The sequence below is a fragment of the Saccopteryx bilineata genome, chromosome 2, assembly GCF_036850765.1.
Source record: "Saccopteryx bilineata isolate mSacBil1 chromosome 2, mSacBil1_pri_phased_curated, whole genome shotgun sequence".
Classification (NCBI taxonomy): domain Eukaryota; kingdom Metazoa; phylum Chordata; class Mammalia; order Chiroptera; family Emballonuridae; genus Saccopteryx; species Saccopteryx bilineata.
This window is the reverse complement of record NC_089491.1, coordinates 343493458-343519722: the sequence shown is the minus strand read 5'-3', so window position 1 is coordinate 343519722 and position 26265 is coordinate 343493458. Positions and strand designations below refer to the sequence as shown.

Sequence of the window (26265 nt, the reverse complement as noted above, 5' to 3'; positions counted from 1 at the left end):
GAAGAGGGAGTTGGATTTAACTGGGATTGATGTTATGACGTTAAACCTTGAACCTGGTTTGGACAATGTGAGAATTAAGAACATGGGGCTTCGCATGCTGTAACTGTCAGGTGCGTGGCTGAGGGTCAGTGGCTAGAAGCACTGTAGGAGGAAGGAGCTGAGTTAGTGAGATGGAGAGGAAGGAGGAACGGACGGAAGGAAGGGAGGGTTGACTTGGAAATTTGGGAAAGTGCTCCTTTGTAGTTCATCTCGTGGCCTAGAACCATGGCCGTGCATCTGGGAAAGACTGGAAGTAAGAAAGTCATTGTCAGTGAGGAGGTCAAAAAAACTGAGAAGTCAAACCCACATAAATTGTCCATGTGATGATGACGTCCCCAGTGATGGCAGGATCAACAGTGGGGAGAAGAGTGAATGAGCAGAGACCTGAGGGTAAAGGAGTCAGGGCAGCCACAATGTATAATACTCTAACGCCACGTGTGTGAAGGGCTGGGGGTCAAAGCAGGGAGAGAACAATGGTCTGAACTCAGCAAGGAGGACCCAGGAGGACAGAGAACGCACTGAAGTTTGATATAGAAACAGATCATGTCTTTGGCATAAACACAGTCAAGATTTTATTCTTCACTGTTTTTAATTTAAAAGCTCGGGTTTCTGAATGGGAAAACGTGGGACAATGACTAGTGGGAAGCTGGCTATAGGACAGAGCTCAGGGAAATCTGGATTGCCTGGGACGTAAAACACAGGCCTCCTTTCTGCCCGTTGCCATGGAAAAGAGTCATCATAACCACCCAGAGTTGCATGTTAACCAAGAAGAAGGACTTGTGTACGTCCATATTTTGTGGTTAGCACAGAGACGTACTGCTGAAGCCCCTGAACTGAGGAGCACAGGACAATTCTATAAAGCAGATAGTTTTCAGGCCAGGTGGTGTGATCTGAGGGACCCGTTTCCCTGTGGGTCTGCCTCTGGTTCCTGTAGAACCTAAAACATAAAACTGTTGCCACCATCTTGTTTTTCAAAAAGATCAGTGTTCCTCCCCTGTTACCAGGTACCTAGGTGTTGGAGGCAGAATGATGCCTTCCCCAGGATATCTGTATCTAATCCAGGACATTGTGGATGTGTTATCCTCTATAGCAGGTGAGAACTGAGGTCCCAAATGAAACTGAGGTGGCTAATCAGCGGATTACTATGTAGAAGGAGGAGGAAGAAGAGTCAGAGGGATGTAGTGTGAGAAAAGGCTCAAGCTGGTCATTGTAGGCTTCGAAGATGGAAGGGGCCACGACCCGAGGACTGAGGGTGTCCCTTTGAAGGTAAAAAAGGAAGAGAAGAGATGGTCCCCTAGAGTCTCCAAAGGGAACACAGCACTGCCGACACCTTTACTTTGACCTAGTTGGATCCACATCGGACTTCTTATCTCCTGAACTGTAAAAGAACGCATTTGTGTTGTTTCAAGCCACAAAGTTTGTGGTAACTTGTTAGTGCAGCAATAGGAGTCTAATACATTCATTACAGGATCTGTGGGACTCAATGACCACTGGTGAAAGAGGCAGAAGTTAGAGACAGTATATGATACAGAGGGAGACAGGCACACTGTCACATGAAAAGAATTTGGAACGTGGCCAAGGGAAGCTCAAAAAAAAACCGTCTCTCCCCAGACCTCATAAGCTTCCAACAGATTCGTGGGAGCATCAGGTAGCTGGCAAATTCAGAACTACAAGGTGGTATCATCCTGCTAACAGCAAACGTTCTTGGGGAGAAATTCTGTTGTGCTGGTGCATCCCAGGCCTTCCTGAGAAGTGGATTTGTTGCTAGTGTCTCTGTGATTGTCAACTCCATGGGGCCAGGGTCCCTCTGATGTGGTCACCGGCAGCACTGGCATTCCCACCCCTACCCCCCACGTACCCTCTGTAGAACAACAGAGCAGGTGGGCTGGCCTGGCCCAACCCAGCCCACCACAATAGTGAGAAGCCTTGGTATCTAATTCCTTCATTCTCACCATCATCCAAAGGAGCTGCAACTCCCTCTATCTGAGTCCCCACCCCAGGGTTTCCCTCAATCCTCATCCTCCTGGGCAGACCTTCCCTACAGATAACAATGAGGCCACAGTGCCCCCTACTGGCCAGTGGGCAGAAACAGCACAAACATGCTCTCTTGGGAAGACCTTAGGGACCAGCTCTGACCTAGATACAATGTTGAGCTGTGCTGGTTACACTGCAGAATTAGACCACTCTGGGGAAAGTAGAATCGGTTTTGAGCTAAGATTTGGGACCAGTTGCCTGGATACCCATTGGTGTGTATTCCTTTGAAGTTGAAAAGGGACTGACTAAAATAGCTGAAATCATCGCCATTATCATTGCAATGTCATTATTACCAACATATTTCCGCAAGACAGGGGAATATGTGTTTTCCAAACACATGTGATCTATTGAGACTTCGATGCGGGAAATTGGCTAAGAAAGGCTTAGGGGGCTTGAGGGAGGAGGATGTCAATGAAAATCCTTTCGATGGTAAAAGCAACCCCAGAGGGAGAGCCTGCAGTTTGCTGCTCTTCTAGAATCACCATCCGTGTTATTATTCAATTTGGTATAGATGTTTGGTGTTTGTGTATTTTTTTTTATAAGAGGAAAAGCATCGTGAGCCCCGGAAGGCTGAGTCTGTGTGATAGATAAGTCCATTTCAGTTTTGCATCCTTGAATTGTTACCTTCAGAAGTGCTTCAGATCCCCGAGTTATAATTATTTGCAAACGTGTTCAGCCCTGATGTTGCAAGAAATAATTCACGTCCTCCCTTCAATGTGCACCACTGCGTGTCTCTGCGGGCCCACTCCTTTCCCATGCACAGGGAATAAGAGACGGCCTGTGTTCAGAGCGGCTGTGGGCAGAACAGAGCAAGGAGAGCTCTGCTGTTTTGTGCACGGGAAGGAAGTGTCCCCATGACGCTGTGGCTAAGCTGCTAGCGCAGAGATACAGGGCCGAGTCCCCTGGCTCTGCAGGCTGGATCTTGAGAGTGGAGTGTGCTCCCTTGGGCCTCGCTGCAGAAAATCGACTCTTGGGCAACTGGGAATCATCCACGGCGTCTTTATTCTCAAAGCGAATCAGAAGCCCCAGGCCCTGTCCCTGAGTCTGCCGGTACCAGTAAAGGGTTTGGTGGCCAGAAATGGGATCGCACCACAAAGTCGCGGCCTGACTTCTGGCTATGATCCTATGTCTGGGTGACTGAGTGACCCGACCTTCTGTGAGTTCTGCTGTGCGAGGAAAGACAAAGGAAATAGGAAATGTTTGGGATAATCACTGGAAAGATAACATGCAAAGATCTTGGTGTTCTTAGAACTCACCTGTCCCCAGGAGAGAGAGGGTCACCCAGCAGAGGAGCCTGGAGCCCATGGCAACCTCAGGACAAGAGAAGGAGTGATCACAGTCTCTCTGAAGCCACAGCTTTCCGGAAGCACCCCTCCTTCCTGCATATCAGACTTGTATCAACCAGGAAGTCCTGTCAAGGGCCTCATTTTCATTTTCCCTTAAGAAGTTAATTCCCTTTGAAGTTAATTTCCCTGAATAAAAGCTCAGCCCACTGTATTTGCATTTCAGAGGGCTTTGTGTCTGGAATACCTGTGAGTCAGGCTAAAGGAATCCTGGTCTGCCTTTGATACCAGAACTGCACTTAGCACATAATTGTGCCAGACTAGAGATTTGTCCCAGAGTTGATAGGGAACTAAAATCACTTGAGGCTATATATTTTTTTATTAAGTGCCTTATTTCATTGTATAAAATCTCTGCAAGACATGCATTATTGGTTTACAAATGCAAAAACTCAGACAAATATTTTCGGAGCCACCAGACCAAGGCAGGTCAGAATATGGACAGAGAAGGCCCAACAGCTGTTCTGTGTCCTCGTGAGCATATCACCTCTCAAGTGGACAGGCGATCGGCTGTGTAGCCACACCCATGATGTGCGGCCTCCCCGTCCCCGCTTAGGTGCTCCTAAGGTGGGGGACATGGTGCTCTTACATCTTACAGGTCACAGCCCATGATGCACCATGAGATTCTAGGGGAATGGTGACTCCGGAGTCATGGTGATGTGGGTTTGACAGCTAGAAATATATGGAGCCTCTGGGAGCTACAGATCCTGTCTATACCATGGTGTACTGAGCTCTTCCTGCTCTGAACACAGTGTCAACTGTGCAGTAAAACTCTCAACGGAATGTCCACAGTCCAGTCACAGGGCCGGGGTTTCTCCCCTGTGCTGGGAATTGCAAGGTTCTGGCTGAGCTGGGAGAACATTCAGGAATGCTCAGGCTGAGTTCAGCAGGGCAGGAAGTGTGAGAAAAGAGGCAGAAACATCCATGGGATGTGGCTAAGCCTCCCTCGCCCCGACATCCCTGCTGGGACAGGAAGGTTTGAGTACAGACAAGCACGGGTCCTGCAGGGCTGTGTCTAAGCTGCTGGCGCAGAGATACACGGCCGAGTCCCCCAGCTGCACCTTGCTCATGGCCAGCTCTGAGCTGTAGTCATCGAACTGCTGAACTAAGAAGCGATCTGGAATGTTTCCTCTATTTCCCTCCATCTTTTCGTAATACTCAATGAGGAACTGGGGGCCCTGCCCCTGGGCCTGCTGGTACCAGTATACTCTGCTGTGTCCAGTTACATAATGGCATTTCAGAACAGCCTCCCCGCCGCGGCCTTTGATGAGGTGTTTTGGGGACTGAGAGACTCTGGCAGCCACCGACCCTGTGGAGGAAGGAGACCAAAGCTGGAGACCAGCACAGTCAAGAGATGTCCCGCTGCCGTTGAGAACTTGGGTTCAAGACTGGTCCCACCTGAGCTCAGGACTCACCTGACCACAAGAGACAGAGGGCCACACAGCAGAGTAGCCGAGTGCCCCTGAGAGACCCAGGCAGAACAGGACTGCCCATGTCCCTGTTCAGGGCTCCGGTCTTTGGGATAAGACAGTGGAGGTGTTGCTGCTCCCTCTGCTCTGTGTGGAGGCGTGCCTGTGATGTCACGGTTCTGAGTCACTGTCCTTGTAGCTCCTGCAGGCACCCTGCTCCCAGGACAGGCTCTGCTGGACCAGGCATTCTCTGTCCCTCTGTCTATCTTCCTACCAGCAGGTGCAGCTGGGCTGAGAAGGGTTTGCGGTAGGTGGCCCTCCCCACAGCTCCTTGCTCTTCACCTGCCTGGATCACAAAGGCTGCTCCACTGAAGCCCCATCACGCTCCCCACCAAACAGAGGCTTCAAGAGAGCTGGTAACTCCAGGCAGGGCCAAGTGCATGGCTCCCAGCTCTGACAAACCGACCTGCATGTGGGTTAATGTGAGAAGCTCTGATCAGAGGACTTCTGAGTCATCAGATAATCTCTCTGATGCAGGGACCTAGCCAAGACTCTCTCACTTAACCCTCCCTTTCCCCCAGGGCACCACTGGGGTCACTGCACGGATCTACAGCGCCCTCAAGCGGCCTCTTGTGCAGTAGTGCTATTGACATTGCTCAAACTGGCTGGATTCCCTCTAAATTGGGCGCCAGGATACTGCACAGCTACTCCTGCTTTATGTTTACTGGTCTCTAGCTCACTCTTCGCATGTGTTAGTGAGGGTCACATGACACCTTTTTCTAAAAAGAGAATAACAATTCTAAATCTTACCAATAAGTGTTCTAGGAAAGAAGATACCATCCAGTCTTTACATATCAATGTTCTCAAGTTTTTTGCATAGATACCCAAGAGAGGATTGCTGGGTCATATGGTAGTTCTATTCTTAATTTTTTGAGGAGCCACCATACTCTCTTCTATAAGTGGCTGCACCAGTTTACATTCCCACCAATAGTGAATGAGGGTTCCTTTTTCTCCACAGCCTCTCCAACACTTGTTATTATCTGATTTATTAATAATAGCCAATCTAACAAGTGTGAGGTGGTATCTCAGTGTAGTTTCAATTTGCATTTCTCTAACAACTAGTGGAGATGAGCATCTGTTCATTTCTGTATGTCTTTTTGGGAGAAGTGTCTGTTCAGGTCCTCTCCCCATTTTTTCATTGGATTGTTTGCTTGTTGTTGAGCTTTGTGAGTTCTTTATATATTTTGGATATTAATCCCTTATAGGAGCTAGTATTTGTAAATATCACCTCCCATTTTGTTGGCTGCCTTTTTGTTTTGTTGTTGGTTTCTTTTGCTGTGAAGAAGCTTTTTAGTTGAATATACTCCCATTCATTTATTTTTGTTTGACTTCCCTTGCCTTTGGGGTCAAATTCACAAAATGATCTCTACAGCCAAAGTCCATAAGTACCTATGTTTTCTTTTATGTGATTTACTGTTTCAGGCCTTATATTTAGGTTTTTGATCCATTTTGAATTAATGTTTATGCATGGGACCAAGGTATAGTCAAGTTTTATTCCTTTGCTTGTGGCTTTCCAACTTTGCCAGCACCATTTATTAAAGAGGCTTTCTTTTCTCCATTGTGTGCTTTTGGCTCCTTTGTCAAAGATGATTTATCCATATATATGTGGTTTTACTTCTGGGTTCTTGATTCTGTTCCATTGGTCTGTCTGTTTTTCTGCCAATACCATGCTGTTTTTATTATCATGGCTCTGTAGTATAATTTGAAGTCAGGCAGTGTGATATCTCCAGCTTTATTCTTTTATCTCAGGATTACTTTGGTTATTCAGGGGTTTTTATGGTTCCATACAAACTTGATGATTTTTTGTTCTATTTCTTTAAAAAACGACAGTGGGATTTTAATGGACATTGCATTAAATTTGTATATTGCTTTGGATAATATAGTCATTTTAACTATGTTGATTTTTCCAATCCATGAACATGGAATATTTTTTCATTTCATTGTCTTTTCAATTTCTTTCAATAATGCTTTGTAGTTTTCAGTATATAGGTCCTTCACATCCTTTGTTAAGTTTACTACTAGGTGTCTTTTTCTTGCTGTTGCAATTGTAAAAAAATTGTTTTATTTTATTTTATTTTATTTTCTAAAGTTTCATGTTGGTGTATAGGAAAGCTGCAGACTTTTGTATGTTGATTTTGTATCTATCCTGAGAATTTACTGTATTGGTTTATTGTTTCTAATAATCTTTCTGTAGAATCATTGGGGTTTTCAATATACAGGATCATGACATCTGCAAAAAGTGATACTTTTCCTTCTTCTTTCCTGATCTGGATGCCTTTTATTTTTTTCTCTTGCCTAATTTCTCTGGCTAAAACTTCCAGAACTATGTTGATAAAAGTGGAGACAAAGGGCAGCCTTGTCTCATTCCTGATTTTAGAGGAAAAGTCTTTGTTTTTTCACAATTTAGTATGATATTAGCTGATGGTTTGTCATATGTGGCCTTTTTTATGTTCAGGTACTTTCCTTCTGTACCTGTTTTATTGAGTGCTTTAAACATAAAGGGATGTTGTATCCTATCAAATGTCTTTCCTGCATCTATTGATAGGATCATATGAGTTTTTTCTTTGTTTTGTTGACATGGTGTATTACATTAATTGATTTACATATGTTGAATCATCCTTGTGCTCCTAGAGTGAATCCCACTTGATCATGATGTATTATTTTTTTACTGTATTGTTGTATTCGATTTGCTAGTATTTTGTTTAGGAATTTTGGGTCTGTATTCATTAGAGATATTGGTATTTAGTTATCTTTTTTTGTGTTATTTTGTGCCAGGTTTTGGTATCAGGATTATGTTGTCCTCATAAAATGTGTTAGGGAGTATTGCTTCTTCTATTTTTTGGAAGACCTTGAGAAGGATATTACCAAGTCTTCTCCGAATGTTTGGTAGAGTTCACGAGTATAGCCATCTGGTCTTGGACTTTTGTTTTGGGGGAGGTTTCTGATAGTTATTTCTATTTCCTCCTTGCTTATGGGTCTATTTAAGCTTTCTACTTCTTCATGATTCAGTCTAGGAAAATTGTATAGTTCTAGGAACTTTCCCATTTCTTCTAGATTGTTCAATTGGGTGACATATAATCTTTCATAGTATTCTAGTATGATCTTCTATATATCTATGATGTCTGTGGTAATTTTTACTCTCAAATTTCAATTTTGTTTATATGAGTCATTTCTCTTCTTTTCCTTAGTTAGTCTAGCCAGGGGTTTTTCAATTTTATTGATCTTTTCAAAGAACCATTCACTTAAAGTCTACTTTTATCCTTGCAGCTTAGGTGTGTCTCTTGAAGGTATTGTATTATTGCATTTTGCTTTTTTATCCAATTTGCTACTCTGTGCCTCTTTATTGGTGAGTTCAGTCCATTTACATTTAGGGAAATTATTGATGCTTAAGAATTTCCTACAGCCATTATATATTTTGTTTTCTGGTAGCTCTGTGTCTCCTTTGGTTCTCTTTTGTGTTTCTGTCAGTTGTTTTTAATTGATAGTATTTCATACTTCTTTCCTGTTTCTTATATATATTTTTTAAGCTGTATGTTTCAGTATTGGGTTTCTTTTTCATGGATGTTTACTAAGGTTATTAAGAGAAAAATTATCATATATACAAGAGTCCTTTGTCGTATGAGTGCTTCTGCACTCCATCCTCCTTTGCTACTGCAGATCTTTAATCTCTGCCCTTTTATGATATTATTGTCACAAATTATCCTTGTTTTTATTGTAACATTGTTGGAGAATTTATTTGTAGTTTTGTTTTGTTCTTTTATCTGATAGAATAAATCCCCTTGAGTATTTCTTGCAGTGGGAGTTTTCTGGTGATAAATGTCCTCAGCTTCTGTACGTCTGGAAAAGTTTTTATTTCTCCTTCATATTAGAAGGATAGCTTTGATGGATATAGTATTCTTGGCTGGTAATTCCTCTCTTTCAGAACTTTGAATGTTTGGGTTCACTCCCTCTGGCTTGTAGTTTCTGCTGAGAAGTCTAGTGTTAACTCAGTGGGCTTTCCTTTATATGTTAGGTTCTTCTTTTCCCTAGCTGCCTTGAGGATTCTTTCATTGTCACTGATTTATGACGATTTTATTATGATGTGCCTTGGAGTAGTTCTATTTGGGTTGAGGTAATTCAGCATTCTATTTGCTTCTTGGATTTGAAGATTAACTCTTTCCACAGGCTTGGGAAGTTCTCATCAATAATTTGTTTGAATAGACTCTCCATTCCCTTCACCCTCTCTTCTTCTGATGTACCCATTATTCTTAAATTGTTCTTTCTGATGGAGTCAGACAATTCTTATAGAGCTCTCTTTTATTTTTTTCATTTGGAGTCTCTTCTTCTTTCTGTAGCATCTCCATTTGCCTGTTGTTGATTATCATTGATTCTCTCCTCTATCTGTCCTGTTCTATTAGCTAAACTTGCTACCTTATTTTTCAGTACATGTATTGAGTTTGTCATCCCTGTTTTAAAGTTTCAGTCTCCTTAGTGAAGTATTAATTTTATTCATGATCTTATTTTTGCTTTTTAGTTTTTTCAGCTCGCTGAATTGCCTATTAGTGTTTTCTCATATCTCGTTAATTTTCAGAACTTAAATTTTGAATTCTCTACCATTTAACTCCAAGGTTTAATGTGATTGAGATTGCTTTCTGGAGATTTTTCATTTTCTTTCTGAACTACATCTCTTTCTTATGTAGCCATGCTATTTATTTCCTTCTTCCTTGATGGCATTTGAGAGTGGTCTTGTTAAGAAATCTAACAAAAAACAACTAAAATAATTAAAAATTTTAAAAGAGAAATTAAAAAAAATAATGCAAAGAGAAAACCCACAAAGCACAACCCTCCAAATCAAAAACAAACAAAACAACCACAGACAAAATTTTATATATATATATATATGTATGTATATGTATATGTATATACATGAAAGATGAAATTCAAAGGGAAAAAAAGAATGAATTTCAGTTTTGAGAGGTTTTTCTATTTTCTTCTAGTAGATGGCACTGGATTACAAGTTGCAGGTCAGCAAAGTTCCTCCCCTGACCTCCGTGGCCATGTTGCTGCCTTAAGGATGGAGGCGGGGCTGCGTTCAGGATGATGGGTGGGGGTGTGTTGTGAGGGCTTTATAGCTTTTACAGCTTTTCTCCTTCAGCAATGGCGAACTCCTGTCTCTGGGGCTCCTCTCTTGTCTCAACAGAGCAGGGGACCAGACACGGGGCACCTCTTTCTTCTGGGGAGAGAGTGGTCCTGGAGAACTAGTTGTGTCGTATGTCTGTCACTCTCTGTACTCCCCGGGGAGGGAGGCAGGACCTGGGAAGCTGGTGGCTGCACTTTGCTTTCCTCTGTATACCCAGTGTGGGCTGCGGGCAGATTGCGGGAACACCAGCTAGGACCCTGGCACAGTTTACTATCTCCCCCCACTGCCCTTCCATCTCACCCCCACCCCCGCAAAAGGAGACCCCATCATTCCAGGTTGCTCCCCTCTCTGGAGCCCCTAGAGTGCCTCTCCTCCTCCAGCCCCTTCTCAGCCCTTCCCACCTTTGGTTGATTCCACCTTAGAACCTTTCAGGCCCGCTGTTGAGCCCAGCTGTCGTTCCTTCCTTCACTGCTGCCTGAGGGCTTTTCAATTTGTTGAAATTTCCAGAGGAGAGATCAAGAGTATCTCCCATGCTGCCCTTACTATGACATCACCCTCTACAGTAATTATTTCTATTTGCATACATGTCCTTTCTCAGATAGATATGTATTTTTTCCTTAATATCTTTTGATGAACATGATTTAAATTTTTTTGTTTTAAAAATGTGCTTTTCAAAGAACAGAATATTTTTTTGTCCTCTAAGAAAGCTTTGCCAACTGCAAGGTCATGAAGATAATTTACTGTGCTTTCTTTCCTAAGATTTTATAGATCATTGAGAATGTTGACCCATCTCATATTCATTTTATGTATGTATATATGTATGTATGTATTATGAGAAAGGTAGGGAGAATTGAACTGACAACCTCTTATACTCATTTTTGTTCATGGCAAGAGTCAGCAAACCTTTTTGGTGAAGGGTCAAATGGTAACTATTTGGGGGTTTCTGTCGCAGCTAATCAGTTCGGCCACTGTGTTGATAACGCAGCTGGTGATGCTGTGACCGTGAGTGGGCGTGGCTGTGTTCCGATAAGCTTTGTGTATGGATACAGAAATCTGAATTTCGTATGATTTTCGTATGTCACAAAATATTATTTTGAAATTTTTTTCAACCACTTAAAACTGTGAACGTCATTGGTTGACTTGTGGGCCATTAAGAACAAGCAGAGGCCACGGCTTGCCCACTTCTGGTTTAAGGAATGAGAGAAGGATTGAAATTCATTATTTTTCCACATGGATACAGTTATTTGAGCATTGTTTGTTGACGTAACAGTATTCTCCCTCTTTGTGCTACTTCAGAGTTTGATCTAGGGATTACAATATGTGTCTTGACCTTACCATAGTCTACCTGCAAAAATGTCTATTGACCACACGTTTTCCTAATAAATGCCCTTGATTAGGGGAAGGACTTTTCCAAATGATTTTAATTTACCAAGACCTCTTATCAGGAACAGATATTGGATTGTATCATCAAATGTTTCTTGAGCATCTGTAGAGATGATCAGATGATTTTTCTGTTTTTTAGTGTTTTAGATGTTAAACTACATTGACGTATTTTTGAATGTTAAACTGACTAGATCGGTGTTTCTCAACATGGGGCCCATGCCCCACAGGGGGGCAATTCGATAGTTAAGGGGGGCAATTTGAAAATGGACTTGACACGACGTTAACTCTTTAGCCCCGGGCCATTTAAATGCAATGCTAGATATCGGTGCCAAATTTAACAAAAAACGCAATTCTTAAATAATTGCGGTAAATAATTATTAAGTATAATTTCATTTGACGAGACAAAATATCAACTGGGTGATTGGCGTCGTCAAGTAAACTTCATCCTGGGTTCACCGCGGAGCGTGCCGTGCCATCTGCCGCGGGGAACCCCGAACGTTTTAAAAACTCACTAAACAATGCAGTTATTCTCACCTAATTGGCCCATCGCAACTTCTGTAGTGTTTCACATCATTCAGTTGGTGTTAATTTGAAATAAGTATCAGTCAAAACTGTTGTAAAAGCTAGTTGATTCAATAAATATACATATATATATTGTATAGATATAATTGGTAAGTATTTGATTTTATTTTTATCAGTATTAAACTCTATTAAGTACTTCTTGCATCGGGGCTAGAAAGCACTAATATTTTATAAATATTATTGAGGCTATAATAGTGCATGCACGACAATTTTAATTTTAGAAGCATAACTTTCCAGAAAATTTTGTCAAGTGGAAAAAATATAGATACCTTTTGATTTGCAGTGGTAGTGTAGTAAATGTGTTATATACATTTAAATACATATGAATTTTTAGTATAGGTTTACTCTGTCACATTGAATATATTTTAACACATATTTTAATATTAGTTTTTAATTGATCTTATTTTTATTTCTTATAGCCCATAGTAAAATGAGTGGTGCAAGCAAGAAAAAAACTCGTCAATATTCGGAGGAATATTTAAAATTTGGGTTCATACCCGCTGTTCACAATGAGCGGATTCCTTTTTGTCTTTTATGCCAGCAATGCTTGACCAACGAATCAATGAAACGAGGTCGTCTTGAGGTGCATTTGAAGGCAAAACATAGTGCTCATATTAATTCAGATTTGAGTTACTTTAAAACTTTAAAGAAAAATTTTGAAAAAAGAACATTAAAGTCTCTATTTACTGCTCATACTTCAACTAATAATCGTGTTCTTGAGGCTAGTTATCAAATTTCTTTATTCATTGCTAAAACTGGAGAAAATCACACTATAGGAGAGAATTTAATAAAACTGTCAATATCAGCATTTCTTAAAACGGTTCTTGAAAAAGATGACAAAGATGTAAAAGCTATGCCACTCAGTAATAATTCTGTTAGCAGAAGAATAGAAGAAATGAGTGAGGATATTGAAAAGCAACTTATTGAAAAGCTGAAAACAAGAAAATTATCCTTGCAAATGGATGAATCAACTTTGAGAGACAGTGAGGCAGTATTGATAACTTACGTAAGATATATTAATAAAGGACATTTTGCTGAAGAAATGTTGTTCTGTAAAAGATTAGAAAGCACCACTACCTCCAAAGATATATATATAATAAGCTAAAAAACTACTTAGATGTCAATGATATACCAATGAAAAATATTACATCTTGTGCTGCAGATGTTGCTCCCAATATGATGGGCAAGAAAAATGGCTGCTTAAAATTGATGAAAGATGCGAATCCAGAAATGATTCTTGTGCATTGTGTTATTCATAGGGAAAACTTGGTAGCTAAAAACATCACGCCTGTTCTGAATGAAGTATTACATACAGTAATAAAGTGTGTTAATGCTATTAAAGCTAGTGCCAAATGTGAGCGTCTTTTCAAGCTATTTTGTGAAGAACAAAATGAAGACCATGTGAGACTTTTACTTCATACTGAAGTAAGATGGCTATCTAAAGGAAACTGTTTGAAAAGATTTATGGAACTGTTTGATACTCTTAGTGATTTTTTAAGCGACAAACCTGAAATGAAGTATCTGTTAACAATAGATGGTAAAGCATTTGTGAGTTATTTAGCAGATATCTTTGAAAAACTAAATATATTAAATAAGCAACTTCAAGGAACAAATAACACTCTTGTCGATGCAAAAGCAAAGATATTTGGTTTCATTACCAATATTGAGTTATGTCAGAAACATATTAACAACAAAAACTTTAAACACTTTCATTGGCTCCAAAAATGTGAAGTAACTGATACCACTTTACTTGTTATTGTCAATCATTTGAATATTCTATCGGCTGATTTAAAAGAAAGATTTTCTGATTTAAAACAAATTGATTTCCCAACATGGATGATGCAGCCAATGTTAGTGCATTTGTCTGATATATCAAATATGCAGTATCAAGAAGAACTCACAGAATTGCAAAATGATGAGTCAGTTAAAGCTTTATTTAATATCAAAAGAGCGATGGCATGGCTTTGTGAGGAAACAGAAATCAAATACCCAAATTCAACCAAATGTGCAAGAAAACTATTGCTACCGTTTCCATCTTCATTTTTAGCTGAATGTGGATTAGTGCTGTAAATGATTTACTGGTAAAAAGAAAAGAAATCAGCTAGATATAAAACAATGTGGAGACTTGAGACTAAAGCTAACCAAATTGGAACCTAATATAAAATCTCTGTGCAGCAAGCATCAAGCGCAAGGATCACACTAAATTAAAATAATAAAGTAATATAGAAAAATCTGTATTAAAATTATTTGGAATTTAAATTTCTGTTTTTCATGAAATGTTTTGAAATTTTACTTACTGTGTTTTGTTAACAATTTCATAGTGATTTCTTCCTAGAACCTATCATTTATGTTTATTAAGTGAACAAATCAATTTTTTAATGTTAAAAATTATGTATGTTACATGGGGAGGCATAAAAATTTTAGAATGGTTAAGGTGGGGCATGGCACAAAAAAGGTTGGGAAACACTGATTTAGAGAGAAGAAATTGAGATTTGGGGAAAGTCTGTGGAAGAAAATAAGATTAAAGATGGTTGAGAATAGAGTTAGAACTGCATGATTTTTTTTTAAGAGACTGTTATTTGTAACATGTTGATGTAAAATCATCCTCTTTGCAGACCTTCCTGTCCTCTGTTGTCCCGGAAAAGGCTGCCCTCCCTGGGGCCCCAAGTCACGGGGAGTCTCCCCCGCCATCCCCAGGTTCTCACAGACCGGCAGCTGCAAGGCTGCTCCACGCTGGGCGGGGGAGTTTGTGCTCAGCTCCCTGGTGACACTGCAGGGCTGTGCCAGGGTTGCTGGTGCAGAGATACACGGCCAAGTCTGTCACCCCCAGCGAGCTCACGGCCAACTCAGAGCGGTGGTCGCTGAACTGCCGCACTGAGAACCGATCGGGCATGTTCCCCTTTGCTCCCTCTTTCAGGTTCAAATACTGGACGAGGAGCTGGGGGCCCTGGCCCCGGGCCTGCTGGTACCAGAACACAGAGCGGTGGCCAGAGATTAAGGAACAGTTCAGGGTCACTGACTGGTTCCTTGCTTTGATCAGGTGTTTGGGGCTCTGGGTGACTGCAGAGTCCCCTGGGCCTGTTGGGAGGAGACAGACAGAGGCTGGGCGCCAAGGACAGGAAAGTCCCCCCTGCGGCCACCACCGGCAGGCTCGTGTCTCAGGGATGGCGGATGCCTGTCAGAGGCTTAGACAGGGTGTCCAGGGCTCACCTGCTCCCAGGAGACAAAGGGCCACCCAGCAGAGGAGCCTGGGGCCCATGGCAGTATCCCCAGACGACTCCTAGCTCGGGGCGGGGTGTCCTGGGGTGAGCGGTCTGAAATGCTGGACCTCCCAGCTCCCTGATAGGAGCAGATGCCTGTGACGTCACTGTTTTGATGGATTCGCCATGTAGGCTGCCTCTGGGCCACTTTCCCCCTGTCCTGCACAGCCCCCTACAGGGGTGGCTGCAGGTTGAGCACTGTCCCCATATGTTCACAGTGTACCTTATTCTCCTCTGCCTGCCCCAGCCTGACACTAATTATGCAGCCCTTGCCATCCCAAGCCCTACACCACCCCCAAGGCCCCTGTGGGCTCAGGGAGCCTGCCCCCTGGGCACATACTGAGGATCACGGCACATGTCCACTTCCTGGCAGTGAGGAGTCTGTGTCAGCTCCACATACGTTCCCAGGACCCACTCAGTGACCTCAAACTGCTTCCCCCATGCAAACAGGAAGCCCAGAGTTCCCTTAGGCTGTGCTTGCCTAGGCCACCCCCTCAGCCCTCTCAGGGTTGCTTGCAGAACTGACGGTCCACAGCGCATCCAAGTCGTGGGCTACCCACAATCTCCTGGATTCACAGCTGTCTATATTAGGAGAACAGATTCTCCCCACCCATCACCCCTGCAGGCCCCCACCCCACCCTCACACTCACTGACTCTGCTGTTATCCCAGCCTGGCTGATTCAGGATTGATTTTCAATTATCGCCCTTTGTTTTGGAGGATAAGAATATATGAAACAACATTTCGACTAATGAATACTGGATGAAGTAATTGCCATCACTATGCTAAGAAGGGAGAGACGGGCCAGAATAACATTGGCCATTAAGATACACAGTCTGCCGGTCCCACATGGACCCAGCCTGGAACCACTGCAGTCCACAGCCCCTCCTGTGTCAGATCCACATAGCTCCCAATCTGTATTTAAGTATCACCACCCTTTAAATAGTGCATTTTCATAAAGAGGGCTTGTACATTTTACCTATTTGTTTCTGAGATTATACAGTCTTGAGATACACACCCTGCGAGCTCTAGTTAAGGTGGACCCAGTTGGGCTGACATCTGCCGTCATTACCCAGATGCTCTGCTCAATGGCAGCATGACTTTAATACATGCCCACAGGAGAGAAACTACTTCAACTGGGCGTGTCTCTACGGGAAGACGCATGTGTCTCATCCACCCTTCCTGTGCCCAGTATCCTGACAGCAAGACATAGTGATGCCTCCTGCTACCCAGGTGAGGCGCCATTCCTTTAAAACCCCTGTGGAAGAATGCAAGTTTTATCCCTTTAAATATATAAAAATATTTCTTTTCTGTGGATGATCTTGAGCCTAGATACAGACTGTGGAATTTTCACGATACGTCAAATCCTATTTTGCTAACACTTGGGCCCTTTGGGGTCTGAGGAAACATTCTGCCCTATAAACTTTTCTACACTGTATGATTAACTCCTGAAAGACCTCATGAGAGGTATTTGTATACTGGGTTTTTTTCTTTCAGTTGATGACACGGTGTTCATTGTTATGAACATGGTCTTCTTCCACTGTTGTCTGAAACGTAATGTTTCTATTAAAGGATATCTTAGCGCCCTCTAGTGGAACAGTACTAGAGTAGGCAGGATACAGGCCCCTCCACGGTATTGGAAGGCCTAATCCAGTGGTCCTCAACCTTTTCTGAGCCATGGACCGGTCTAATGTCAGAAAATATTTTCACGGACCGGCCTTTAGGGTGGGACGGATAAATGTGTCACGTGACCAAGACAAGCGTCAAGAGTGAGTCTTAGACGGATGTAACAGAGGGAATCTGGTCATTTTTTAAAAATAAAACATCGTTCAGACTTAAATATCTATATAAATAAAACAGAAATAATGTAAATTATTTATTCTTTCTCTGCAGACTGGTACCAAATGGCCCATGGAACCGGTACCAGTCTGCGGCCCAGGGGTTGGGGACCACTGGCCTAATCCTCACAATGGTGAATGCTTAGATTGCAAAAGGGAACTCGGGTTGTGGATGCAGTTGAGGTTGTTAATCAGCTGACCAGAGCAGGGTAAGAGTATCCTGGATGGTCCAAGTGGGCCCAATCTCATCACATGGGTCTTTAAAGTGGCAAACCCTGCCGAGCTGTGTTTAGAAGGCTTTGTGAGCAGGGAAGAAGGGCCAGAGAGATGGAACATCGCTTGTGAGGGCTGAGTCACTGCGCTGCTTGCATGTGCCATTCGTGTGCAGAGAATGTGGCTGCATGGACCCACGGTTGGTGCAGCGGGACTCAGCTCTCCAGAGTCCCGACTTTCTCAGTCTTTGCTCTCCATGACGTGGCAGGTGGAATTCTGAGAACGGCCCGGTGGACCATGCCAGTGTATAACCCCCACCTTTTCTGAGCGTAAGTGGAATTTAGGAATATGGTGAGATATCTATTACCCCTGGATTACGTTCCTTTTTTGGCAAAAGGGAATAGACCCAGGTAGATCTGTTCTAATCCTATGAGCCTTTAAGAGCACAGTCTCTCCAGCCGGTCACAGAAGGGGAGGTCAGAGAGCTTTCTGCAGAAGAAGAATGTTATGAGCGTTTCTGGCTTTGAAGGTGAAGGGGGCCCGGAAAGAGACTGCAAGGAACTCAGGGAGGCTGGTTGGGGACAGCCACCAAAGAAACAGGGTCTAAGTCTTCCATCGCAAGGAACTGGGTCCTGCCAACAATAAGAGTGAGGCAGGGGGCTGGGCTTCAGCAGAGAATGTAGCCCCATGACACCTTGAGTTTAGCCTAACGAGACACCGAGCAGAGAACCCAGCCCCACCATCCCGGACTTCTGACATGCAAAACTGTGAGATCACAACTTGCTGTTGTTTTAATCCCACTCTGGGTAAGCCTGAGCCCACGTGCTGTCTGCAAACTTTCCCCTCCCCTCTGACCTCTGCCCTCTGCATCCTCTTTGGTTCATGCTCAGCCCTCCCCATCTGAGGAAGTCCCACGACAATACCTATTTTCCTGTATAATATGACCAGTCATCGAGAGACTCCATTGCAAAACCCTGGAGTTATTTTTGAAAGTAGGGACTTTTTTTTTTCTTTACTCGATCAAAATGCAATTTCATCAAAATTTTCCCACATCTGTAACTGAAAAATGAAGTGTGCCTTAGAAAATATAAACACTGGGTTAACGCCCTGTCACCTCGTGAAACATCAACCATCAAAAGACTGATTACAAGAGACAGATGTCTGAGATGGGCCAAGAATGGGGAAGAGAAGTGGGGGGTATTAAGGTCAAGGCAGGGCGGCTTGAGCACAGTCTTGTGCAGAATCTCTGCCTGACTGGGGTCAGGAATCTTGAGGACAGAGTCCCCTCACCCCTTGGTTCGCCTGTTTTGTGCAGAGAGGATGTGGCCGTGTGGCACTGTGGATACACTGCTGGCACAGAGGTACACAGATGTCTGGGTGGTGCTGGCAGACTCCAGCGTCAGGGGAAAATGACTCAGTTTATTTCGGGACACACGGTAGCCCTCTGGGACATCTCCTTTTTCAGTGGCGTTGGCACCAGTGGAGTAGTAGATCAGTCGTAGTCCAGACCCCGGGTCTTGGCGGTACCAGTACATTGCAAAATGATTCAAGTTCTGTGAACACTGCAGCGTTAATTCCTTTCCTGTCCCCAAGACCCTGTGTCTTGGGAACTGTGTGACCACAGTGTCCTGAAGGCCTGCGGGGGGAATAAAAGGATGATCAAATAAAGACAGAGCCCGGGGAGGGGACATGGATGCCACAGCCCCTGAAGAAAGGTTTTGCTGTAAGAGCCAAGAGGGCAGTGACAGGGTCCCTCACCTGCTCCCAGGACGCACCTACTCTGAAGAGACAAATGACAACACAGCACAGGAGCCTGCCTCTCATGGCAGCGTCGGACATGGACACCAAACGCCGTCGTCTGGGACAGTGATGAATTTAGTTTCTGACACCAGCACCTGTCACCTGCTTCCTGGACAGAGGGCGACCACGCCCTCTTCCCTAGCTACTTCAGAAGAGAACAGAAAGCCTGTCAGCCCTGGGGGAGCCCGGAGCCCATGGAGAGAAGGGAGAAGGACCGGGTCTCCCTCCAGCTCTTTGTGTGTGTGTGTGTGACAGAGACAGAGAGAGAGAGACAGACAGACAGGAAGGGAGAGAGATGAAAAGCATCAATTCTTTGTTGTGGCACCTTATTTGTTCATTGATTGATTTCTCATATGCTCCTTGACCAGGGGGCTACAGCAGACTGAATGACGCCTTGCTCAAGCCAGCGACCTTGGGCTCAAGCTGGTGAGCTACACTCAAACCAGATAAGCCTGCGCTCAAGCTGGTGACCTTGGGGCTTAGAACCTGGGTCCTCCAGGTCCCAGTCCAATGCTCTATCCACTGCACCACTACCTGGTCAGGCTCCCTCTAGCTCTTGCCTGCCTGCAACGTCACTGTCTCTGCCCTTTGCCCTTCATCCCATTCCTGCGTACGTGGAGTCTTCTCTTCCCTTCCCTTCCCTTCCCTTCCCTTCCCTTCCCTTCCCTTCCCTTCCCTTCCCTTCCCTTCCCTTCCCTTCCCTTCCCTTCCCTTCCCTTCCTTTCCCTTAGCAGAGCGCTGGCCAGCTTCTGGCTTCCATGGACCATTCCGATTGGGAGAAACCGCTGTTCTGTTGGGTCGATGCATGCTATTCCTTTGTTTTTTATGACCTGTGTGACATTACCCAACATGTGCCATTGCCACTAGGGTAGTAGTTAAGAGAGAGAATGCCTGCATGGGAACACTGGTCCTATCACTTACTGTTGTCTGAGGCAAGTAAGTGAACTGTTTTGTGGCTCCATTTTACGAGCTGTAATTTGTGTGAATAAAAGGACGGACCATATAGAGTCGCTGTGAGGGTTAAGTCAGTGCAGATGTTCACTGGCTGGAATCACCATACATAGTAATCACACATTGAGGTTGAGTTTTCAAATTGGTAAACTAGTCATACTGCTGCTGGTATCACCGCTACTAATATCTTTTATTATCAAGACTAATTTTTGTGCCGGGGATAATGCTAGGCAGTCTGCATACATTTTCTTTACTAAATAAAACCTCCGGGAGCCAGATATTACTGAGTCCCTTTTAAAAGTTAGGAAGTTATCTTTAGAGAGGTTAAGGAGCTTGGCAATACTAGAACGTGACCAGATAAGTCTAATTCATGTTCTCTCGAATATTAAAATAATAATACCATGGTGAGGAGATTGAGCCATATGAAGGCTCTGACTGGCTGGGCTCTCTGGAAGCCTCAAGACAGAGGTTTCAGCTGTGAGCCCGGCACTAGCCTCTTCTCGGGAGACTTAGGGCCCCCTGGATGACACCTGCACTTCTGTCCATTGCCTATTCGAGGTCACAGGTGCAGATGGAGACCAACATCTATCTCTAGGATTCGGCACATTCACGTGAGAAGAAGCTTCGGTGTGTGGAATAGCTTCCCAGCGGTCAGGGAAGTCTCCAGAGATCCAAGGAGCTGTTGGAGGGTTTTCTTTGTAACCACAGTTTCTGGCTCAGGTAGATTTAGTTAAAATTCCATTGATTAGGAAGTGAAGTACTGAAAGCAATTAGTTTTGGTCCTTCTCTTATTCCAAATGGTGGGAAGAGGGATGGGGCTTGGGACTTGGAGACGCTGAGTGTGAATGAAGTATCTAGTTGTACGTGAGGAAGGAACTGTTGACCAGGCAGAGACAGCCTGTGAACAGGCAGAGACAGCCTGTGACCAGGTGAGACAGACTGTGACCAGGTAGGGATAGCCTATGGAGAAAGCCAAAGGAACCTTTCCTGCTTCCCAGCTACCAAAGGCTTTCTTGCAGGGAGTCATAAGGCATCTGTCCAATCATATCACACTTACCTTGAAGGACACGGTTGGGCATGCCTCAGCTGGACATTGCACGGGAGAGGTCAGCCCCGACTGAGGGCTCAGCATGCCCCAGCTTGGAGGGACTGACCCGGGGTTAGTTTCCCGCTCCGAGTGTGGCTCAGACCGCGCTGGCCCCTCAGGGCTGAGGGGTCTGGGAAGATTCACAGTGGCTTTGGTGATTTAGGTTTATGAAGGTGGAACGGCCTCACCTCTGTGACTCCCCTTTTAGTGCAGGTAGCAGGTGCCCTTGGAGCGGTGTGTATGACCTTGGGCTCAGAGGTATGGCGATGTCCATGAGGGGCTGATCGACACCAGTGTGGGAGGGAAATGTTCCTTTCTAATTCTGGAGATGAGGAATCAGAGGGCAGCTGTCCTTTCTCCGTGCTATTCACATTATAGGAATCATGGACCAACTGTAGCCCCCTTCCCGGGTCTTGACCTTACCAGCACATTTTGCCATGGCCCATGTTTGAGAACAGTCCAGGGTGATCATCTCTCCTGTCCCTGTAATTCTACATCTTGGGGTCTGGGGACATCAGCATCCATGAGGCCTGAAGGAAGGAGACAGAAATTGTCAAGGCGTCTGGGATGGCCTCCATGCTGGCTCCGGATGCTGACCCTGAGCAGGGGACAGCTCCTTTCTGGTTTTAGAGAATCTGCATCTTGACTTACCTTTATTCAGAAGGTAAAGGGCCACGAAGCAGAGGGACCTGGCACCACGGGCACAGTTAGGGTGAGAAGGGCGTCTCCCAGCTCTGGGGAGGTCACTGTGTGACGACACAGCCCCTGCGACTTGTCTGGGCCCCGAAGCCATCCTGGTGGCTCCATGCGGTCATGTCCATCCCTTCACTCATCAAAGGACTAAGATTTCTGTTCCAGTCTCACATCCAAAGTGAGTGAGAGACTTGGCTTAGTTATCTTGACTCAATTCTCTGCTCTCTTTACAACACATTAAATCGCTGCTGTTTTCTGAGCTGTGAAGGTGAGGCCCACAGAGCTTTGGGAGGCTGTCATGGGAGGATCTGACCTAATTAGGAAGGCTGGGAAGGGAAGGAACGTCTGAGGGGCATGCTGAAGGATGAACTAGAAAGAACTCTGCAGAGCTGAGAGAGAACATTCAAAGGACCAGCCCAGAGAACAGAGCAACCCGATCAGACAGGGCCCAGGAGAGCAGGTTCCGAGGGTCCAACGAGGCAACCCATTTTAGACAACACATGTGAAGGGCTTGAAGCAGGGACTGACATTCACTGCATTCTCAGAAAATGTACCGTGACGATCCTGTGGCAATTACACAGCTTTCTGGGTCTTAATTCTCACCGACGTGGCATTCTGATTCTACCGACTTCCTCAATTTAGGTTCCATTCATCCGTCTTTTAACTGCACCGTCAACCGCGCAGGAACGGAACACTCAAGTCAGCAGCCCTTTCCGACAGGTGCTCACTTGGCTTGTATCAGCGAAATGTTTTGGGGCGGTGCGGCAGTAAATGGGACCCATCCCAAGCACCATCTTCTCTCCTCTCTGTTCCTCACTTCGTCTCAGCAGAAAGTCTTGGGCTTTGATTCTGAGTCTCAAAGATCAATCCCAGGAGTCCCGTTCTCTCCATTTATTTAAACACAGATTCAGAGACACAGAGACCAGACTGATGGTTGCCAGAGGGGGGAGAGGGCTGGATGAAGATGGTGAGGGGACTGAGAAGCACAGGTCAGTAGGTCAGTAGTTACACAATAGTCACAGGGATGTCACGTACAGCCCAGGGAATACAGCCAGTAATATCGTCATAACTATGTGAGGGGCCAGGTGGGCACTGGGAATGTCGGGGGAACACTTTATAAAGTATTTGATTTTCTAACCATTATGCTGTACAACCTGCAATTAATACAAAATAATATTGAATATACTCTGTAATTGTAAAAGAAGAAGAAGGAGGAGGAGGAGGAGGAGGAGGAGAGGGAGGAGGAGGAGGAGAAGAGACAAAGAGGGTCACTTAGCACGAGAGCAGGTTCAGTCTAGCGTGTGGTTTCAGAGTCACCCCATGGCTGGGCATAAGCCCCAGGTTTCCGTGAGCTCACACTGAGGCTCGCACAGCATTGAACTCGTCAGAGCTCTCGGGACCCCCCACTCCACAGCCAGGAGCCTCTGTGCCTTCTGAGCAGATAACTCTCCCCGTGTGCCCGCCTTTCTGTGTGGAGAGCAGGTGGCCGAGGAACACTGTGTAAGTAACTGCTGGCGCAGAAGTAAACAGCTGTCTGGTTCAGGCTGGCGGTGTTTAGAGAGAGGGGGAATTTGTCTTTCTCCTTTCGAGAGACACTGTACCCATCGGAGACCTCTCCCTTGCTAATGTCTTTCACATTGATGGAATAGTAGATCAGCCGTAGCCCCAGCCCTGGGTCTTGCCGATACCAGTACATGGAGTCATGACCCTTATTCTGAGAACATTTCAGGACAATGCTGTTCCCTGTGCTTGTGATCTTATTCCCTGGGTTCTGGAAGACACCAGTATCCATGGACCCTGTGAGGAAACAAAACAGAAACTGGAGGCAGAGTCCGGGAAGGGTCCTCTTGCTGCAGTCTCAAGAGAGAAGCATCAGCCAGGACCTGGGGAACCTAAGGCAGGATTTCCTGTCTGTTTCCCAAACTCACCTGTTCCCAGGAGACACAAGGCTGCCCAGCTGAGGAGGATGGAGCGCATGGCAGGGAGAGGCAGGAAGGAGGCGTTTCCAGCTCTCAATGGTGGGGGAAATAGGCATGGAAATAGGAAATGGTGAGGGTTCAGTCAGTGATTGACATTGTCCCTCCCAACTTTCTAAGCCTCAGAGGAAGATGCAGCCACACCCCCTGCCTCAAGATCTAAACTTGTTTTTTCCTTTATTGCTCCGGTAGGAGGTGCTCAGGTGTACTTATCATCTGTCTTGTTGGGGGAGGCTGAAATCCTTACTCCCTTCTCTTCCCTCCCTGGTTCTCCTCTGCCACCTGTTAGCAAGCAGGCTCTCTCCTTCCCGGGGCTCACTTGTTCAGCTGTTCCCAGAAGCACCATTCTCCTAGTTGAAAAGGCTCTCAAAAACATTCAGTCTTTTCAAAGAAGGGGAATCCAGTCTCTTTGTAGGATTGTGACACTAACATTTCTATCCTTTCTGCATTTATTCATTTTCCCCCTAACTCAGATCTAGGTAACCTATACAAGTTGAATATATTCACCATAAAGCTTGAAAGGTGTTTCTTTTTCTTTTTTGAAAGAAGGTCAGCACTACTAACTTTGTTCCAAATTGCCACTGTTCTCCTAATGGCCACTGCTTTCTTGGTCAACATTTCCTGTGTGAAGATCATTTCTGAAGATATTGGCTCATTTCACGAAATTCTTCACTTGATGTGGGTATTTCTAAGAAATACTTAATACCTTCACTCATATTTTGAGATAATTGAAAATAGTTGAATGAAGAGGTAATTTTAGCAGCCCTGGCCAGTTGGCTCAGCAGTAGAGTGTCGGCCTGGTGTGTGGATGTCCTGGATTCAATTCCCAGCCAGGGCACACAGGAGAAGCGCCCATCTGCTTCTCTACCCTCCCCCTCTCCTTCCTCTCTGTCTCTCTCTTCCCCTCCTACAGCCTAGGCTCCATTGGAGCAAAGTTGGCCCGGGCACTGAGGATGCCTCCATGGCCTCCACCTCAGGTGCTAGAGTGGCTCTGGCCACAATGGAGCAATACCCAGATGGGCAGAGCATCGCCCCCTGGTGGTCATGCTGTGTGAATCCTGGTGAGGTGCATGTGGGAGTCTGCCTGACTGCCTCCTTGCTTCTAACTTTGGAAAAATACACACGTACACAAAAAAGGAGGTCATTTTAGCATAACATCAATTATTGCTGCTATGAAGAAGGAAGTGTTCAATATTTCAATGCAACAAATAACAAATATAACACAGCTACCATCATAGCATGAAACCCTGTCTGGTGTAATTAACCAGTGGTTATGGACACACCACATGTTCTGCACTAGTTGATCCTGCTATGTATCACATTGGAAAAGTTATTAAAATCGTTTTCCTTTCGATTATGAAAATTTCTAATATATGCACATTAGATATAACAGTCTAATGAGCCCCCTCTGCCTTAGCTTTGATAATGACCAATTCTGGCCTCTCTTGTGTATTCTCTGTCTCCTCGTCTCCCTCCTGTGTTATTCTGCATAGTTGATGCTTTATTTAGGAGTACCCAAACATGTTTTATAGCCACTGTATGCATTGTATATGACACACACCTGAGCCTCTCCCTTCTAACCTCTCCTTTTGGGTAAGGTTCTTCATTAACAACACCAATAGAGATGGGGAATTTGTTCCAGTAAATTGCTTATCTGAGGTATTTATTAATACAAACAGAATCATTGTAATGAAGATGATCATTTGGGATTTGTCCTTAAGGGGGAAGGGGGAGATATCATTGTCCTAATCTGCATGTTTTCAAGTCAACTTCTGTTTTGCTGCCCCCTGCTGGAGACAGTGATTTGAGTGGAAGAGAGATTTGGGGGCTGAATAGAAACCATGACTTGGGGGTCACAGTGGTTGAGAGAACAAGGACTCAGGTCCCAGGGGACTCCTGCAGGAGAAGTTTGTAGATGCAGAACATGGAGAGGAGAAGCAGAAATCGCTCTGGGAGCAGAATGTAGGCCAGAGCAGGAGAGAGACTATTATCAGAGGGACAGATGGAGAAGACACACAATCAGATAGTAAAGGAATTGAAAAAAAAATTCCAATTTCTTGACAATTATGAGAGGCCTTGGCACATGGGTCAATATTCTCTCTACTCTGGGAGAATAGGACTCATGGCTCTCAAATCTGATTTATGGGCCACATCTCCTATCTCATTGGAGAATTATTGATCTGTCAATACCCTATGACACCAAAGTTGCCAGATGAGAAACGACTGTTTGTTACTAGTTATTGCTTTCTGTGTCATTAGAAATTTTTTCCTACAGGATTTGTATTTTTCAGTTTCATACTTAGCTCTAAGTTTCATCTCATATTGATTTTTATTTGAGCTCTGAGATACCAGTAAAGTTTATTTCTTCCCATGTGATTATTCAGTTGTTCTGGCATCATTTGTTGGGAAAATTGCTGTTTTAACCCTTTGAGTAGTGAGTTTTTTGTTAACCCTTTGAATGAGGACATATATGAACATTCGTA

General features: G+C 44.5%; 1 long non-coding RNA gene and 1 gene segment (V, D, J or C); both read right to left on the bottom strand.

Moving 5' to 3' along the window:
- The window catches only part of LOC136326481 (T cell receptor beta constant 1-like), a 224555-nt gene extending 200703 nt beyond the window's left edge, over positions 1-23852 (bottom strand). Inside the window, 2 exon segments of the C gene segment in view lie at positions 23304-23603; positions 23735-23852. Coding sequence covers positions 23304-23603; positions 23735-23783 — 349 coding nt within the window.
- LOC136326486 (uncharacterized) lies at positions 2339-4725 on the bottom strand. 2 transcript variants are annotated; one of them, XR_010729457.1, is made up of 3 exons: positions 4614-4725; positions 3330-3452; positions 2339-3239 (listed from the first exon to the last, which is right to left on the bottom strand). It is a non-coding gene; the product is annotated as an uncharacterized lncRNA (long non-coding RNA). The 2 variants fall into 2 exon arrangements; XR_010729458.1 differs by having other exon boundaries at positions 2339-3236.
- Positions 23853-26265: the final 2413 nt, after the last annotated feature.